Genomic DNA, 19,670 nt, shown 5'->3' with positions numbered 1-19,670 from the left:
CTGCACTGACACATTTGTAGTCTTAAGCACATAATTTTGCCTTACTATAGCGATGCGATTGCAAAATACATTACAAATGAGTGAGATGGGCAAAAATACCCTTGAGCTGCTATTCTAAGATTTTAAAGTTACATGCAAGTGAGTACTTCTTAATCAGTAGTTATGACTGGAAAAGGTTGAGGGAATTATGAAATCACCTACTAAAATAAAAATCCAACTAAACTTGATATAGTAACTCCAAAGATTAAATTTTATTTACTCATTTGTACAAGAGGTAATCCCAGTAACCGAGTTGCACTTAATTTTCTTAATTTCTATAAAGGATCTACCGTTCCAGTGAAGAACTGTTTACAGACTCTTCAAGTCAAACCCAGGTTTTCCACTAAACAATGCAATTAGAAGAAATCATAAAAAGTTACTTCAAATCACTCTTCCCCCTGGATCTTGACCTCAGTAAAAACCAAACCAGACCTGCTATGCCCACATCAGGTGCCTGGATGGTGCTATTAAGGCTACTCATTAGCCACAGTTTGCTGGAGTCAACTGTGCCTTGGACTCAACTGTTTTACTACTTGTAAAGGAAAAATACAGCCACTTCAACATTGCATCTCAGAATAAACTACTGCTCAACAAAAAAGTTAACCTGTGTCAGAGCTGTAGTCTTATTTTCCCTGACGAGTTGTATCCCATTTCCCTGACAGAGCTACATGCAGTTCCTGTTGTGACCTTCCTCAGCTGTGCCTGCCTCCCCACTGGGCCCTGCATGATGGATAATGCTAGCAGCAACCAGGATAGTCAAGTCTCACACCAACTCTCTTCACCAAGGACAGGTCTACAAGCAGAGCCTGAGCAGGACTGAATGTTTTTTCAGTGTTTCCTGATTCTTGCTGTAGTTTTCCTTACACCAGTGTAAATCAGGAGCCCATCTACTGAAGCCAGCAGGTTTACCTCAGTTTACATCAGTGCAGAACTGATAGAGAAGCAGCATCAGCCATCTTGCACAGGACCACCAGCGTATTTGGGCCTTAATCTAACGGCCTTCTGAGACACGGCTCATTGCCTTCAGTGGCCTTTTGACCAGGCCTCTGTACACGTGTGCAGCAGTACCAAATTCTGAAAATAGTTGTAAAAATGCAAATCATATTCTTCTAAAATGCTATCTTACACATTTTCCACTTCTCTTTGTAACTCTCAGTGCTTATCAAATGCTGCTAAAACATTACATACAGATTCAAGGGATTGCTACATTCAACTTCAAGCTAATTTTCAGAAGCAGTTTTCATGTTTTCATATTTATGAAGGTGCAATTAGATTTTCCCGTTTTTATTTTACTTTCAATTGCACATGCTTCATTAGTAGAACATGCTATAAGAAAGAAAATATGGATCATATAGGCTGATTTCTTACAAGCACCCATTTGGAGGAAAGGGTTGATGGATGGGTATCTCCAGTCGGTTCATGCTTCCTGCAGCTAGGCTCAGGAAAGTCTTTGCAGGTCACTGGTGAGCTAATGACTGAAGTTATAAGTACACATTAGACTCATTTAAGTTGCAAAAGACCCTTAAGAAAGATAATCAAGTCCAATTGTTAATTCAACACTGCCAAGTGTACCACGCCACTAAACCACGTCCCCAAGTGCTGCATCGACACATCTTCTAACCTCCAGGAACAGTGACTCCACCCCTTCCCTGGGCAGTCTAATCCAGTGTTTGACAACCCCTGGATGGGGTGAAGAAGTTTTTTATAAAATTCAATCTAAACCTCCCCTGGGGCAACTTAAGGCCTTTTCCCCATTATTACATTCTATACAGTCAGCAAACCATGTCCCCTTATAGCACAATAAAAATTGAATTGTTCAAAATCCAAAATTTCTAAACTACAGTTTACATCAAACTTCAAAATAAATACAGTTTAATACAAAATCTTAGGAGAAAAAATACCCCATTTTACTTGCAAAAACCTATGCCTGGTCTCAAATGTATCCTAATTAATCTACTATATCCATTATAGAACACACTGGATTTATAAAGTATGTGAGAAAGAACTAAACTTAACTGCAAGGCTGCGATCCACTGTGCTATTTTAGACTTGTGTGTGTACCTGAAAGTGACTCAAGATGTGCGTTTCTTTACATTTGGTTACAAATACTGGAAAAAGAAAATACTGTCTCTACAGAGCACTGAGTTCCTCTTCTCCTTATGAAAGCCAATGCAAAAAAAATCAGGATGTTTAAAGAGCTTCTCAACATTTTGCAAGATCACATCCAAGGCAGGTCTAGAGATTGGTATCATCTTTATGAAAGAAACCCTCTCGGAAGCAACTTAAACAGCTGTGACAGGATGGGTTTCTTCTTTCCTGAAGTCTCTTTAAATGATAGCATCATGTTCATCACTGTAATAGAAACACAGTAATTAATGTTCTGCAGTACAAGCAACTGTCAATATCAGAAACAGCCACCCAGCTGCTGCTAACTGAGGAGGTTATTTTGTGAACAGAGAACACCTTGCTGAGGACTAAGGGCACATTGCTCTGGGAGTTACAGTCCTCTCTGAGCCAACTCTGAAGTTAACAGAACAACTGCATTTTGCCAGCACTCCTCCAGCTTCACTAACTTCATCTTGGCTTTCATTCAAGTATATATTTTTACATCAGCTGTTGCACAATCATTTTTATCCTATCTTACTCATATGCAGTAGTAACAGGCAATCAAAGCCAGTTTAAAAGCTCAGCGACAGGTTTCCTTTGTTTTAGATGCTGCTGATACAAATTCTGTAATACCCATTCAAACACCAGTGTGGCTAAACATGCAGCAGGGACTGGTTAAATTCCCAGCAAGCAAAATTCAAGATAGAGAGAAAACATGAGGCCTAAACAGGAACATCCCAAGAAGTCTAATGACATCACCTCACTTAAAACAAGCTTCTCAACTGAGGTGGAGGACACTCAATAGGAAAAAGAAAAGCAACCTGTTTTTCAGAATTCACAGTTCTTAAACTAATTAACAGACAAGGAGGCAAGTCTGGAAGCCTGGAAGCAAACTGTGTAGAGCTGAGTATAAATGGTGAATGAGATGGTACAATTCTGATTGAGCTATTCACTACAAAAGGGGTGAGATACCAGACAAAGCTCTCTCACAGAGGAGAGGCATAATAATGAGGAATAGCTGATGTGGTGAAAGACAAAATATCACAGTCAAGTCTCTTAATGATGATAATGTACATTAAACCAATGTGTGCATCAGTTCATTCTCCTTGTTTAGTTTGTCTGTGTTCTCTCAAGAAAGTAATACATTAACAAGGGACAATCCCCCTGGGAACTTACATGGTTCTGTACTGAATGCCTCTTCTAGAGTGATAGGTTTTGCATCCAATGTAGAGAATAACTAGGACTCCAAGCGTTAGCAGAATGCCACCTACAAAACTGCCCACATCAAATCTGGAGGTTTTGGCTACAACAGCCTCAGATTTTGACGTGCCTGAAAAAAAAGATAACAAAAGACACTTTTTACAGAGCTTGCAAAACTGTATTTTGTGGGACTTGTCTATATCCTGCCCACCCCACTGACATATCATCTAAAGACCCAGTCAGGCAACTTTAACTTACATTAACTGCCTGGACACTTCCGCCTGGACAAGTTCCTGTGTGACGTACTCTAGGTTGCCCTGCTCTTGCAGGGGGGTTGGACTAGATGATCTTTTGAGGTCCCTTCCAACCCTTGGGATTCTGTGATTCTGTGTGTAACTGGCGGGACACCAGCCAAGCACACTGAAACCTAGAACTCCATTTTTAAGAGCCAGATTCTAGTTACACAGGATCCAACTGCTTGCTGTCTTTGAAAGACTGACTGTAACTTCTTCTCTCCACTTCCCTCTTTCCCTTTCTATTTTCCCCCCTACTCTCCCCTCTTTCCACACATGCAGCTCCCTTCTTTGGCCTGTTCTAGTGTTTTTCATATACTCTTCAATGAGCCATTTTAACTCACCAAGCTGGCCTGAATTAATGACAGAAATTAAATTAAAGAAGAAAAGGAAGTTGCTTTAAATCAGATGAGCCCAGTGCATCAGCCTGCAGTGTGATCCAACAACCACCAAGTCAGCCAGCGTAGTTATGTGATGGGAGTAAAATACTTTTGGTGGCAATGAGCCGTTGGATTGCTTTACTTTGTCTCATGGAACTGTACTCTCACTCTCCAAGTGAGATCAGCTCTGCAGCCCAAGACAAATATTGACAGAGATAACATGACCTGAGGTAAGCTGTAGCAGTTTTGGTGTGAAAACTGGTTTTATCTGCTACAGACTCCCATGAAAAGACCTGGTCTGTGCCTGTCTCTATTTGGACTTGCTACAGGGAGTGTTACGTGGCCAACTAGAAGTTCTGCTGATGACAGCTTTACCTACCTGACAACACTTCGCTGACATGTCAGTCACCCTAACCTGTTTGGAAGTGTAAACATGAAGTGGTGCGAACTAACCATAAGGAAATACCGAATTCTACACCTGTTTTTGGGTACTGTGAAACTGTATTTGACAACTTCTACATGAAGAGAGATTCATTCATAGTCATACTCTATCCTCTGTTAGGGATAAAATTCAGTACACTACTAACAAAACTCAGTCTTTCTGTCAAGGCAGCAGGCATATTTTGAGCCACATTATCAGCTGTGAAGGAGGAAGTATTAAGAGATGGGTTCAAGTAAGCTGCAGAAGGGAGAGCTGAACAAATGCAGAAGTTGTATTTAAAAGCCAGGCTTTCTCCTAATACTGCTAGTCTCCTTGCTGGTAGCTGCTGGTTCAAACCACTTGCATTTTATTTTATTTCCTAAATATATCAGGTCTCTCAAGTTAAGTGAAGCCTTATTTAAGTAAGTAGATTGCTCAGAGCAACATCACTGTAGCCAACTCAATAACAGAACCCCACCTTACTCTCATTTTTCAGCATGCAAATACCTTCTTTCATAAAACTACCAACTCTAAAAAACTCATGTACAACGTGTGCCAACATGTACACAAACCTTTATGAGCAACTTGAAATGTGAACTCACCTGTTACAGAAGTGAAAGAAATCTTGGAAGTGGTCACCACTGTAATATTCGGTTGTGATGATGTGACTGATGGAGCTGTGGTGAATCTTGTTGTCTGGCTGGTTTTGGTGGGTTGAGTCGTCAAGATGACAGATGTAGTAGTGTTGATGGGCTGACTGGTGCCGGTTGGGTGAGTAGTATGGGTGGACGCACCTGGGAAATTTTTATTTGTGATATCACACAGAAAAATACTTAAAAAAATAAACTGCATACTCATTGAATAAAATAGTAATTATCATGGCTAAAGAGAATGACAGAGTAACAATGAAAATGCCACTGCATGGCTATCCAGGCTTGCATACAGACTCTTCCCCTATGCATTTCATTTGGAAAGACCTAACTTCAGATTTCTAAGGCTCAAGGTCAGGAGTGGCTTAAAGGAAAAGCAGTAAAGAAAATCTGAGTAATAATAACTTTTAGGAGAAGGGTCCTATAACACTCTCCAATTCCACAGAATCATGCCAACCTTACAGTATTTTAAAATGTGATGATATCCTGGATGAAGATTAGCTTTCCATTTGAAGCACACAACTTCCCAGAAAACTAAGCTTTTCTGACAAGAAGGAATTCTGTGGGAAAATGCCCTCCCTCCCACCTCTGTTTATTAATGATTTAATCTTTAATTTGCTTTTGAATGAAACACTGACTTTAATAAGCCTGCACGTATATTAAACTTACCAGAAAGAATTCTGTATGTATGTTAAGCTTAAGGTTCAAAAAGTTTTCCACATGTGATAAAAGTTCAACCACAGTAAATCTGCTGGCTGGTATTTACTTAGTAGTGAGCTTTCTTTCAAGGTTAAAGCAAAGACTGGAATGTTGTTTCACAAGTTTAAGTGACACCTAATGTCTTTTAAATTTTACTATGCTTTACTTAACACTTCCCCTTCCCTCCTCAGAAAGCAATAATGAATTGTTCAGAATGCCATGAAGCAAAATTCAAGAATAATAGAGATTGATATTTACAGCAAAATCTTTAGAACCTCAGTAGAAGTCAGCCAGCTAGAATGATCTTAAAAATAATTACTTATTTTTCTAAGCAGGAACAAACAAGAAACATAAAGACTGTTATGCAACTAGTATTTCTGTAAGACAGTATGTGGCTTTTATCTATGATGGAATTTTAGGAAAAGCTCTCTTTGCAGCTCTCTTAGAATAGTTAGGGTTGGAAAGGACCTTAAGATCATCTAGTTCCAATCCCCTGCCATGGGCAGGGACACCTCACACTAAACCATCTCACCCAAGGCTCTGTCCAACCTGGCCTTGAACACTGCCAGGGATGGAGCATTCACAACTTCCCTGGGCAACCCATTCCAGTGCCTCACCACACTCACAGTAAAGAACTTCTTCCTTATATCCAATCTATAAACTTGCTCTGTTTAAGTTTGGACCTACTACCCGCTGCCCTATCACCACAGTCCCTAATGAAGAGTCCCTCCCCAGCATCCCTATAGGCCCCCTTCAGATACTGGAAGGCTGCTATGAGGTCTCCACCCAGCCTTCTCTTCTCCAGGCTGAACAGCCCCAACTTTCTCAGCCTGTCTTCATACGGGAGGTGCTCCAGTCCCCTGATCATCCTCGTGGCCCTCCTCTGGACTTGTTCCAGCAGTTCCATGTCCTTTTTATGTTGAGGACACCAGAACTGCACACAATACTCCAGGTGAGGTCTCACAAGAGCAGAGTAGAGGGGCAGGATCACCTCCTTTGACCTGCTGGTCACGCTCCTTTTGATGCAGCCCAGGATACGGTTGGCTTTCTGGGCTGGGAGCACACACTGCAGCTCATGTTAAATTTCTCATCAACCATGATAAGTTTCTCTTCTGTATTATTTCTATAACCTAACACAAACTGGATTCATTTTCAGTGCCACAAAAGCTTTTCATTATGGATATTCAAATGTTTAATTATATCCATGTTTTCTTCAAACTTTGTAAAACAACTGAACAATAGGTAGTTTCATCTCAATTCCACTGCACACTTAATAAATTTCTGCTTTTTTATACAGTATCTAAAATGCTTCTACAGAATAATCTTCTTTTAAGCGCTGTTTAAAACATGAGAACTTACATACAGAATGGTATCTTTGCTAAGACTTAAGTATGTCTTCTTACAATACAGATGTGAACATCAAAAACATAAAACCCAAACAATATGACAGTGTAAGCATTCAGAAAGGAAATGACCTACACAACATTTTTGAGACATTTAACATTAAAACTACTTAACCAGCCCAATACAATCCCATAGGAAATGTTTTTTATTTTCCTGTTCTTTGATGTTATAATTGTATTGTGCCATAACCCTGGGAAAAGCTTTGAAATGAGCATTCATTGTGATGGAACAGTTGGAGTACTATATTCATGTGCTTACCTTGTTACAATTAGGAAATTCAGTTCCTCTATGAAGCATGTGTAAAATACATCAGATAAAATTCAGGGCACATTTTAATACTTGACAGGTAAACTCCCCAAAGGCACAATGATCTATAAATATCAAATGGTTCTTCATTGTAGGAAATAAGCAAGGAAATGCCTATGTGGAAACCATCTACAGTTATATGACATGAAACCAGACCTGGTTACTGCATTCCTAATGGAAAGGATACCAAAAAAAAAAGGTAACTCTGAAAGCAAGTGTCAACCAGTCAGTTTTCTGTGGGTTTTTCTTATTGTTGTTGGGTTTTTTTTTAAGCCATGATTTCTGAGTGTCAAACTGGCTCCTGTTTCTGAGCAATATAATGGTTAATTGTTCCATACGTAACATTATTAAATGATGTTACACAAAGATGGTGTTTATTCCACAAGCATTAAATTACCCTACATAAAACCCAAGTCAGCACAAACAACATCCAAGCAGCTATCATGAGGAATTTCAGCAAATCTGTGTATTGCCTTTCCCCTCTCCTACTAGTAATCTTTTTTCTTACTTTACCAAGATTACAGCACTTGCTGATGTAACATAAAGAGCAAAATCTGGTTAATCCCTTACAGACTTATCTTTCATGATGTATTTAGCATCAGTCATTTTGAAACATCAGTGGGAGGCTCTCTGAGGCAGCTGGAGAATTTGGGAAGCTGACATGAATTGCGCACCAATCTGTTCTTCTGTGTATTTGAAAGATATTTTACCAACAGAGTTAAGATGAAAGAACATTTTCTAGCAACATCTGTCCTTTTATCTTTTATTTCCCTAATTATTTTTCACCCAAAAGACAGCTGGGCTTCACAGAACTTCATTAGAAACAAACCCAGACTGCCCAAGTGAATTTTATTATTTAAAAAGCAGACATGCCAGTAATGTAGTTAAGGTTTATGATGCTTTATTTTAAAAGAAACAAGTATTTTACTTTGTATGCTGTCTTTATTAGATATGCTATATCCATCAAATTATATCTATAGTATAAAGGTAAGGATTCTTAGCAGCATGCACTATTCCCTTAGTCTTCTAACTCAGTAAGACCAAACACTACTCAAATTGCATAAGCACGGTGCTGACATAGAAAGTAATTACTATTGAATGCTCTTCCTAAAACAAATAAATACCCTCTTTTGCATGGGAAATAACTGGAAGAGACTTTTGATTCTGCCATGAAAAGTTTCCCCCCAAAAAGAAAACTAAAAAAGACTTTAAGATAATTAAGTACACATATCCTGCAGACTTTATTCTGAAGAGGTCAAGACAGATAACCAAACTGGATGAACACTGGATGGACTGGATGTTCTAAAATCTATGAAGTTTCTAACAAAGTAAAAAAGAAAAAAAAAAGAAGGCTATGAATCATAAACCCTGTGAAGCAAGGCACGGCTGTCTGTTAGGTTTGTACTGTGCTTGAAAAGGCTCTGGCCTTTTTTTTACTGTTATTATCCAAACACAGCAAAGCTCAGACCTCTGCAAGAAACCCATAATCAGGGTTGGAGCAGAGGGTATAAGGGTTGGAACACAGGGTGGGTGAAACACCTGTGTTAACAATGACTTTACTTGTGGGGAAGGCCCTAAGGCAACAAGTGGATTATAAAATTCTCTTCACTATTCAAGTTAGACATGCTTAAACTGGTACACTGCAGGCAATGGAATGAGACACCACACTACTTCCTCGCTATCAAATGGAAGGTCTTTGCATCTTTGCAGAGATTCCTCCTCCCTTCCCTCCCCCCGGGTATTTTATTCTTAAATGAGTAACAAGCAGCTTCTGAGTGTGGTAGCTCAGAGGTTATCTGCAGACTAGAGAAACACAAAGCGAGTTGTACTGGAAATGGCATGACATAGCTGGGACCTCATGATCAGCATAAAACTCCACAAACACACAAAGAATCCTAGGGTAGGCACAATATTTCTGCCCTGCTTCCACATGGCCCTTAGCACAAAGGGGATCCAGTTCATGCACGGAAATAGCTTCTCTTCCCTCAGATACAACCTTTGATCTGTGCATCACAGACTGAACAACTGCATGACGTTAATTCTTATCCGATCTTTACTGATGTGGTGAAATATGCCTGTGCAAGTTCATCCAGAAGAATTTTTATTTCTTTTTTTTTTAATAATCTCATATTCACATAGCCAACAGTTGGAGCACTGCATATACAAGTGGATGAACTGCTTGTGTCACAGGTTAAATATCTGCTTTCAAGCTTCCTACAAAGATGTGTTTTGTAAACACATTACTTACGTGGGAGCATCACAACTACAACACTTCTGCCTTGGGAAATCATGCTCAGCTGAAGTTCTTTTGCCAAGTTGTGAAGAAAGAGGGTAGTAGTAGAACAATGGGAAAAGTACCCATGACAGATTGTCCCAGATCTGCTGCTTGTGTCTCACTTAACCCCAGTGTTTGGTGCTATGAGCTCTATAAGGACTATTCTCTATAAGTACTGTTTTCTTTGGTATAAGGTGCCATGAGTTTTACCTACACGGAAATGGACTCTTACTCTTGAAACTCAAGCCCCCAGGACTTCATTATATCCTAAATGTCTTCAGCAGTGTCAAATAACATTAAACAGATAGGCACTGTTTGCACAATAACTGATGCATGAAAATGGAAGAAATTTGCTTAGAGAGAAAAAATTAACATTAACTTTCAATTCTTCCTTGAAATTTTATTTTGATAACTGTTTTTCAATGGCACCGGAAACATCATTGCTCCTACTGGAGAAGCATGTTATCTAAACCTGAAAAACAGTATAGCTTAATTTTGGAGTTGTTTTACAGGTTGTCTCTCAGCCCTAAAATGATAATGCCTCCCTCAAATACCCACTTTTGTTGGGTATTTCATTCACATTTGGAGTTATCTGGGGTATATTTGCAGCTAGCTTCTAGGTTCATAGTAACAGACAGATGAACACATACGTACCTACTGTAGATGTTGCTGTTGATTTTGTAGATGATACAACAGTGAGATTGGAGGGCAAACTATTATTGCCTTCAAGGAAAACAAAACAAGAAAAGAAATATTATTAATTTTCATTTTAACGTACCCACAACATAATACTTGGGCTATCTCTGTTTGCAGGCTACAGGTGTGAGCAGAGCAGAAAGTATTCCATCCCAAACCAGATGGGTTTACTCCTTTGCAAAATGCTTCCAGATCTCAGTGCAGCAAGAAAATTGTTACAGTGTATGTACAGCAGTGCCCAAATCTGAATTCTTTGTATCTCCTCTTTTTTCTCTCTTCCACGTCTACACCATGTCCTATTCCAGTTGCTGTTACCAGCCATACTGTCACTGACGTTCTTGACCTACATAAGCACTGTGGGGGTTTTTTCCCCGCTAGTTTTTATTCCTCTATTTCAGTTCTGCTTCCTGTCTCTCAATCATTTTTTTGCCTTCATTATTCTGCATCTCTGCTACAAACTGGTCTTATGCTGGGCACAGAGTAGTCAGGGAGGGAAAGACCAATACCCTGTGAAGCATCTTTCAGGAAGATTATGCTTTCTACACAAAGACGGTCTTAAGAATGTACCTGTTTCCAAAAACTTAAAATATAAACCATGGTTCAATCTTAATTGTTTTGTCCTTCCTTCCTTTCTTTCACTTCTACTTTACCAGTTTTCTTTTCAGCTACTCATGCTACTTCTAGGTTCTCAGGCACCCTCCCACTTCGGTCCTCATTGCTGCACCCATCTTCCAAGTTTCTTACAGATTAATGGTCTCTCCCTCCAGGCAAAGAGCTACTGAGCTTTCTGGTAACCCCCATTCCTGGGAGCACCACTGTCCATACTTCCCTCCCTTCATTCTGCACTGTTGCCTATGCCCATTCTGTGATTTTCTTTTCTCTGAAGTAACTGATCTTCTACAGCATCCTCCCACACTGCTAGTGCTATCTGCCTTGCAGCAGCTCTACTGCTTTTCGGCATGGCTAGAAAATAAAAGGCATGACCTCAGAGACGATGAGAACAGCAACACAGCTACCAAAATCAAGAAGCCTATTTCCTTTTAACGGACGTGCTGTTCTTACCACTGGAGAAGTCTAGTCTAAACCAGATCTGGCAACCATCTTTGCAATTGCATATATGTTTTGAACAAGCTCAGGTGTAAAAACAAATGCAACAAATTTTCATCTTTATATCACCTACCAAAAAGAGGAGGGAGGAAATTACAGAGGGAATCACTTTGCGTTTTCATTGACATAACCCACTGTCATGGTTTAAGCCCAGCCACTAATTCAGCAGCCGTTTGCTCACTCCCCCTCTTCCTCCCTCCGCTCCCAGAGGGATGGGGAGGAGAACTGAAAGAATGTAACTCCCACAGGTTGAGATAAGAACAGTCCAGTAACTAAGGTATAACACAAATCACTGCTGCTACCACCAGTAATAATGAGGGTAATAACGAGGGAAGAGAATACAACTGCTCACCACCCACCGCCAGCCAATACCTAGCCCGACCAGAGCAGTGATCTAGCCCTTCTGGGTAACTGCCCCCAGTTTTACATCCTGGGCATGATGTGCTGTGGTACAGAATACCTCTTTGGCCACTTTGGGTCAGGTGTCCTGTCTCTGCTTACTCCCAGCTTCCCCTGTTCTCTGGCAGAGCATGAGACTCACAAAGTCCTTGGTCAGAGTACACATTACTGAGCAGCAACTAAAAACATCGGTGTTATCAGCACTGTTCCCAGGCCGAAAGTCAAAACCGCAGCACGGCACCAGCTACTAAAAAGGAGAAAAATGACTGCTACTGCTGAACCCAGGACACCCACCATTGCGTACTGCACACACAACCCTTGGATATATACTGACATAGCTGGAATATTAAGTTGCAGATTTAAATTGCCTTTGAGAAACAGTCTGTGATTGTACAATTACAAATGCATTTTTTTCTTGGATATGCTTTTATAACAATGTAAGCCATGGATATGCCTGTGGCTAAACCTTTCACATACTGGCTCACTGCTGCAACCAGAACACAGCTTTGGGTTTCCCCCAAGTTAAGAGTGCTTACTTCTGCAACCCTGGGAAAACAACTGGATGTGGACTGCATGCTTATACAGGTGAAAAGAAGCCATGTACACTGCCTGTGATTTGGGTGTGGAGTTTGGGAGTCAGCAATGAAATCAATTCATGACAGAGTGAGTCAATGAGCAGAGTACTGGCTATACATTCCACTTGTTGGCCAACAGCGAGTGATATGAGCGAAGGAGTACAGGGCAAAAATGTCTCAAGGAATATGCCTTTTGCATGGTACATGCTTAAAGGTGTACAGCTTAATGCCGTCAAAGTGAGACTACACTATGAAATAAATGTGTGCTTTAGCAATGAGCTCAAGCACAGTGGACCTAGAATTCATTCTGACATTAAAAATAAAAGAGTGCCTTGCCTTTTTCTCAAGAGCACTCAATTCCAGCCTAGCAGACTTCTTGAGCTGGTGGTTCTCTTTTTAACTGTAAATTGGTCTTTCTAGTTCTAGACATCAAATTTTCCCACTTTACTTCTCTTTTCTCTGTTGCTCTGGGGTACCCTAAGTATATGAGGATTAAGTTGTGTTCTGCTATTCTTAAATATCTTTAGTTGTCCTGAAATAGATGTGGCAATTAGAGCACCTCCCTCCTACCTTACAGCTATTCACAATTCAATAAAATGAAATAAGGGGCAAACTATTACAGGGCAGTTTAAGGTACACAAAATACATACTGTTTTTCTTGATGCTACTGAGGAACACCAACAGAAATGCGTATTACCTTTCAACTTAGGGTCTGGAATCGTTGTGAAGGGCGTAGTACTGCTGGTATTCATCATCTCTCCACTTCCTACATAAAACCCAAGAAGAATAAGATAGTTTTAGGTGCTTTATTACTAAGAAGTGGGGGGAGTGGGGAGGAAGTTTGTACAGCATTTGTCAATTGCTTTGGGCATAGAAGTGACTAAGCTATTATGGACAGGAGTTAGGTATAATGATGATGTAAAAGCACAGTACCACAACAGCCTGCTCTTAGCACATTAAAAATGACATCTGCACTACTCAACCATCAAATGAACTGGAACTCCTTCCCATCCTCAGTTTTATCTTCCCCATCATCGCCATCCCAAATTCTCTTCCTTGAAATGAAAGGAAACTGAAAGAAGAGGCAGAAAATGAGACCTTCCTTCTGTAATAACATGACCCACATTATCTACATCAGAAGAGAAAGAACTTCCCATGTAAATCTTTTCCTATAAAGCCTGCAAGGCCTTTGCAGGCAGAAGGGTACTTGCTCTGCCCCTACATGGGCAGCATGGTTAAACAGTAAGCTCCATTCAGAAGTCACATTGCTTAGTTTAGGGCTAACAGCATGCTAATGCATCCATAGAGCATTTGACAGGTGGAAAGTGGGATAGAGAAAGATCACATCTCCAGTGAAGTATCATCACACCCTAAAAGGTTCCTCTGTCCTTAGGCCTGGTCTACAGACAAGTGGTAAAATTTAGAGAGGAACGACACAAAACGAAAAGTCTGGCACTCGCATGCATGAGGATCACTTCTGTGGATTCCGCCTCTGCCAAGCAGCATTTGGTTTTGATCACTTACAACAATATTCTGCTAAAGGCAAGCGAATAACCTGAACTAAGTATCACAGAAATAGGGCATTTTCTTAGTGGTTCCAAAACCTTAGTGAAGATCTCAGAAATGTAAAATTTGCAAATACAAGTGGCAAACCACTCGTCGTATCTTACCCCTGTAATATGAAGACTGGGGGCAGCGCTGCAAGATATGTCAGACTTTTTCATTAGGGAGCTTACCAAAACAGGCCAAAAAAAAAAAAGGAGTATGGCACATAGGTAAACTGAGCTTCCCAGGGAAGGACCCAATCAAGTCACCCCACATTAAACAATGATCTGAGGAAGCTAAGCCAACAGAACGTTACCCCCCTCCCCCCCAACAACAGCACACAATGGGTTTTTTGCTGCCTCAACCAGCAGAATGTGCTTCCTGTAGAATTAGATGAAAGATAGAGGCAAGAACTAGAGGTAGAAGAGAAGACAGGACTGTTTTAGTCCCAGTTCAGATCAGCTTGGATTGCACATCTTGAAAGACATCAAGGACCTTATCCAGCTTAAAAGATGCAATTATTTTTTTTCCCCTCCTCAAAAAAACCCCAAAGACTGATAGGTTTCTTAATTTGGATCACTAGCAGCTGCTCCAAAATACAAGTACATACTAACATGGGGTACTGCATAAGAATATGCCACACTGAAATACATGGCACTGAATAAGACAAGTGAGAAAATCTTTATATGCCACTATTCCCAAACTGCTGTCTATCCTCAGACTGTGGTTTTAGATTTGAAGCAGTGTGTATTACTGCAGGGACAGTAGGAGACTTCATCCAGAGAGGCAGGAAGAACTCCTGGGTTAAGGCAAAAGGAAAAGCAGCATATGCTTTTACACAGCAATGGCTCTGACAAGAACCGGAGACTCATTCGAGACCACAAACTGCACAGGGCACTTGGCCCAAAGCAAAACAGTGCAGGTTTCTGGCCTTCTCCAGGGAGCAGAAGTGCCAGGGCCAGAATTCTGCACTGACCGAGGTGTACACATGCAGGTGTGAGTATTGATTCTACAAATCTTGATAGAGAAATTCCATGCTGATGCTTGTTTCCACTGTGATGCAGGGAAAAGAGGAAGGCGAGGAGAAACGAAGGATCTCCCTGTTAATCTTTCATGATGAAACAGAACCGAACCAAGGAAATACCCAAAGTAAAACAACGCACCACATACTGGAGAAGAACAGAGAAAGGGCATCAACAACATTTTTGTCAAACAACTGTTTTCCTGTGTTTAAGGCTAGGTGCAGCTGCAGCTCAAAACCTAACTGCTTGTGGCTGGCTGGGGTGTATCTGAAGGCAAGTGTGCTTCCTGTGAAACACTACTGCACAGTCTGGTACACCAAGTGCCTGCAGGGCCCCTCGCGGTTTTGTTGCTCTCCTGCATAAGACGACAGAAGTAGGAGACAATCTGGATAAGCAGACTTTCAAAAGGGCAAAATTAGGACAGTTTTTCTAGCTTTATAGCTGGAATTCAGCTTCCAGAAGTGTCAGTCACACAGGAGCTGAAGATCCATGCTTGTGCTAAACACACAGAATCACAGAGTGGTTTGGATTGGGAGGGACCTTAAAGATCATCCAGTTCCAAACCCTGCCACAGGCACACCTTCCACTAGACCAGGTTGCTCAAAGCCCAGTCCAACCTGGCCTTGAACACTGCCAGGGAAAAGGCAGCCACAACTTCTTTGGGAAACTTGTGCAGTGTCTCACCACCCTCACAGTAAAGAACTTCCTAAAATCCCATCTGAATCTACCTTCTTTCAGCCACATAGACAGCTGCAGGGTAAGCGACACGGATAGCTCTGGTACTTACTGAAAACAAACAGGACAAGATTTTAAATTGACTTGATTTTACCAGATCATGAAAAGATCAACACAGTGGATAACACCCATGAACCTTTAATGTTAGGAATCTGCAGTTTACAGCTCAGGCAAATACAAAATTACTGTTCTCTGCAGATGAAGCCTGGTAGAAGAAGCATCCACAGATGGGTGGGCACTACTCATTCAATTCCCTGCATGTGACAAAGGTCAATTTGTGCACTCCTGCAAAGTTATTTAAGATAAACATATTTGTTTATCTTGACAAATAAGATTTACAAAGAAGCGTATCTGTAAGGACTTGTAAGCTTTATGTCTAGTCTTAACTGAACCTCTTTGCAGAAAGATGTTAATAAATAAACTCACATTTTCACTAAGCACAACTTTACAGGTTCATTTTGGGGACATTTCAAAAGTCATACATAAAATTTTGCGTTTGTATCTTCTCAAGTTTGGTGCATTGCTGGTAAGTAAGAGAGGTTTATGATTAAGTCATTGTATTTTTGTTAGTTTAAAAACCAAAAAGTACAAAGGCACTGACAATGCACAGTCCATCGGGAAGATCTCAGACTTGGATACCAACCTCAAAGCAATCTAAATAACAGCTGAGGTGCTGCAATGGCTAAAGCAGAGATGTTAAGAGCAGCAACTTCAATATAACTCTGGCCTAGAGAGTCTCCACCATCAGGATACTCGTTCTTCTCAGCTGAAATGAATGAAACTCAAATTCTGGAGATTAAAACAGAAACAACCCAGGACCCCAAATCTCCTGTAACATCTGCCAGGCAATTTTAACAAACTTTAAATCAAATCCCTGCTATCTGGAAACTTTATTTCTTTTCCTTTGACTCAAGGTCTTTTTGTACCTATTTTGAAGTGGCATTCTTCACTTACCAAAAAAAACTAGGTCATCCTGAGACAAAGGTCAGGCAGGATTATCCCAGCAGCTTTACAGACATGCCCTAACATTGTGAAACTACCTCACAGTCTTGCAAAATGAAGTGTAAACACCATTGCGTAGATGCTTACGGAAAAACATAAAACTAACCGATTCTCAGCACGGGTAAATTTGAGAATGAAACCCAACATCTTTTGCTGCTGTTTCTAAAAGAAGTTGAATCTAAGGGAAGTAAGGAGATGCTATGCCTGTTTTCAGGTCTGGAGGCTGCTGCTGCTTATTTTTTGTACTGCAAGTCATTTTGTATACAGGTAAGCTCTTGGAAGACGTTGCTAGCTATCTGTTTTGAATAGGAAAAGGATGGGAGCACCCTCCTGCCAGGGAGCATGATTCTTCTTACTCACTAAGATACCAGGAAGCCAGCTAGGCTTTACATAATAGTGGGAAGGATTTTTCCTAAACCATGACATTTTGGTGAGATTTCTTCCACTGACTTTACCAACATACTGAAATAAACTGTCCAGCAGAGTAAAAGAACAGTATTACGTTGAAATAGCCAGCCTGCCCAAAAAATTTAACTGGAGTAAAGACAAATCTATGGGAGTAAGAGCAAACTTACTGCCACTTTCACTTTTTGCAAATCGTGGTATTTGATGGGTTTCACACTTTCTCTTGTGTGTTCATTAGTGAATTATAAGCTTTTGCTGAGATCAACAAATCTCAGCCGCTTCTGGAAGTTTCTGATTAAGTGTGCAGAAAAAAAAATACTTCAACAGACACACTAGACTGAACCTTAAAAGGGCACAACTTCTCTCCATATATTATAAACACGGTCTATACCAGAAATTCACATATAAAGAAAAGACTACATTTGACCATCAAAAGTTAGACGAGATCATCTCTGCCCCAGGAGACAGCACTAACTGAATGCTCAGTTAAACCAGCACATGCACTCAGGAAGTAGCATGATAAAAGATCAGGCCAATTAAATGACAGTCTACTGTGTGAAATGAAGGCCATAAGATCCAAAAGGCAAAGCAGTAAACAGGATACTGGTAAACTCCTTAAAAAGCAGCTTGGCTTGTTTTTTTTTTTGTTTTGTTTGGTTTTTTTTTTGTTTTGTTTTGGTTGGTTGGTTGGGGGTTTTTTGGTGGTTTTTTTTTTGTTTGTGTGTTTTGTTAGGGCAATTATAAAGCTGTACATGTCCCTCATTTTACTTTTTTAATATCAATCTATAATTTAGACTAGACAACATATTAACACTGCTGGACTGACTGATAATCCTCAACATTATATATGGCAAGTTAATTATGGTACCTATCTTTTGGCTTCTTTACTTTGGGAAATTATGCGGTACTGTATGGGGCATTTCAGTCTTCTGAAAAGGCAGTTCCAGGAGCTCGGAGTTTTCTGTCTCTCATTTTGAGTGCATGTCGATTGTTATCCCCCAAATCTGGTCTCCTACCACCCGAGTTAAAGCACAAGAAAACAGGAGGCTCTGCATTGACTAGAATCTGCCGTTAAAAGAGGCATCGTTGCAAGCGTCAGGCAGAAGCACGACAAAACACACCATCTGCCCCAGCAGCAAAGCCACCACATCCCCGAAGCTGCAAAAAGCCACTGGGCACAATGACAGCGTGCCTCGGGGAACAGCGACAACGCGCAAGGGAAGCACTTCCTCCCAGCCCGGCCTAGGGCACCGCAGCTTCTCCGGCTCTCTAAAGACCCGCCTGTCCGGACCCCAGCACGGGCAAGCCCCCGTCACCTGCGGGCTCCGGGCAACATCTCCCGCTCGCCCCGCCTCTCAGCTCATGCTCGCACTCGCAGGGCAGCAGGGAGAACGGAGCCGCGAGCGGGCAGGGCCGGGCGCGTTTGTGCATCCCCCGCTTGTGCGAACCCCCACACCCCAGCCAGCCCTCTCCCTGTGCTCTTCAAGTACGGTTCCCACTTCAAACCCATCCCGAGTACCGAGACTCGCGCTACGGTCCCGGCACGGTCCGTCGCACGGCGCGCTCTCGGCTCTTAGTGCCGGTGGGACGAAGGAACCGGCAATCCCCCAAGCTTGCTCGCAGCTAGAAACCCGAGCCAAGGGGCACGCGTCGGGCCAGCGAGGGCGCACCCGCGCTCCCGGCCCCGCTCCCGGCTGCACTGCGAGGCCTGGGTCCGCACGGCTACCAGAGAGAAGCAGCGCTGCGCCGCCCGCGCGTCCCGCCGCGGCCGCTACTCACGGGAACCCGGAGCGAGCAGCAGCAGCAGCAGCGCTGCCGTCCACATTGCGCTGGAAGCGCCGGTGAGGAGCCGCACGGCCACCGAGGATACGCGGGACCACCGGAGCACGCCGGGCGCTGCCTGCCCGGGCCGGCACAGCGGAGGTGAGCGGACGGCTGAGCCGCACGGTGCCGCCTCCCCAGCGCAGGCCGCGACCTCAGCCCGCCCCTCCACGGGGCCGTCCCGCCGAGGCCCGCCCCCTTCACCGCTCCGACGGTTTTACAGCAGGCGGGGCGGCCGCGGGTTGTGGCACCGCGGTGAGAAACCGGTTACTGCTGGAAGCGGTGCTCGGGCACCGCGGGAGCAGCAGGAGTGCGGCCTGCAGATAGCGCTCACCTTGCTGGTGTGAGCCGGGCCCTTCTAGCGCACACAGCCCAGCGCAGCGCGACAGGCTAGGGGAAGAGCTGCTGGAACGCTGCCCAGAGGAACAGGAGGTGCTGACTGGCGGCCCCCTAACATGAGCCAGCTTGTGCCCCGGTGTCCACGAAGGCCAACGGCATCCTGACTTGTATTGGCAATAGCGTAGCCGGCAGGGTCAGGGCAGTGATCATCCTCCTATACTGGGCACTAGTGAGGCTGCACCTTTAATCCT

The 19,670-nt window shown here is 42.3% G+C and overlaps 1 protein-coding gene across 1 annotated transcript; it reads right to left on the bottom strand.

Moving 5' to 3' along the window:
- Positions 1-229: 229 nt before the first annotated feature.
- Positions 230-19,259, bottom strand: TMEM123 (transmembrane protein 123). The gene is made up of 6 exons (XM_065678691.1): positions 19,039-19,259; positions 13,248-13,316; positions 10,428-10,496; positions 5,042-5,233; positions 3,322-3,475; positions 230-2,391 (listed from the first exon to the last, which is right to left on the bottom strand). Exons 1-6 carry the CDS (start codon positions 19,082-19,084, stop codon positions 2,367-2,369), a joined length of 555 nt encoding a protein of 184 aa, XP_065534763.1. The 5' UTR covers positions 19,085-19,259; the 3' UTR covers positions 230-2,366.
- Positions 19,260-19,670: the final 411 nt, after the last annotated feature.

The sequence above is a fragment of the Lathamus discolor genome, chromosome 4 (genome assembly GCF_037157495.1).
Source record: "Lathamus discolor isolate bLatDis1 chromosome 4, bLatDis1.hap1, whole genome shotgun sequence".
In the NCBI taxonomy this organism is placed as follows: domain Eukaryota; kingdom Metazoa; phylum Chordata; class Aves; order Psittaciformes; family Psittacidae; genus Lathamus; species Lathamus discolor.
The sequence above is the reverse complement of the archived record's forward strand: the minus strand, read 5'-3'. Positions and strand labels throughout refer to the sequence as shown.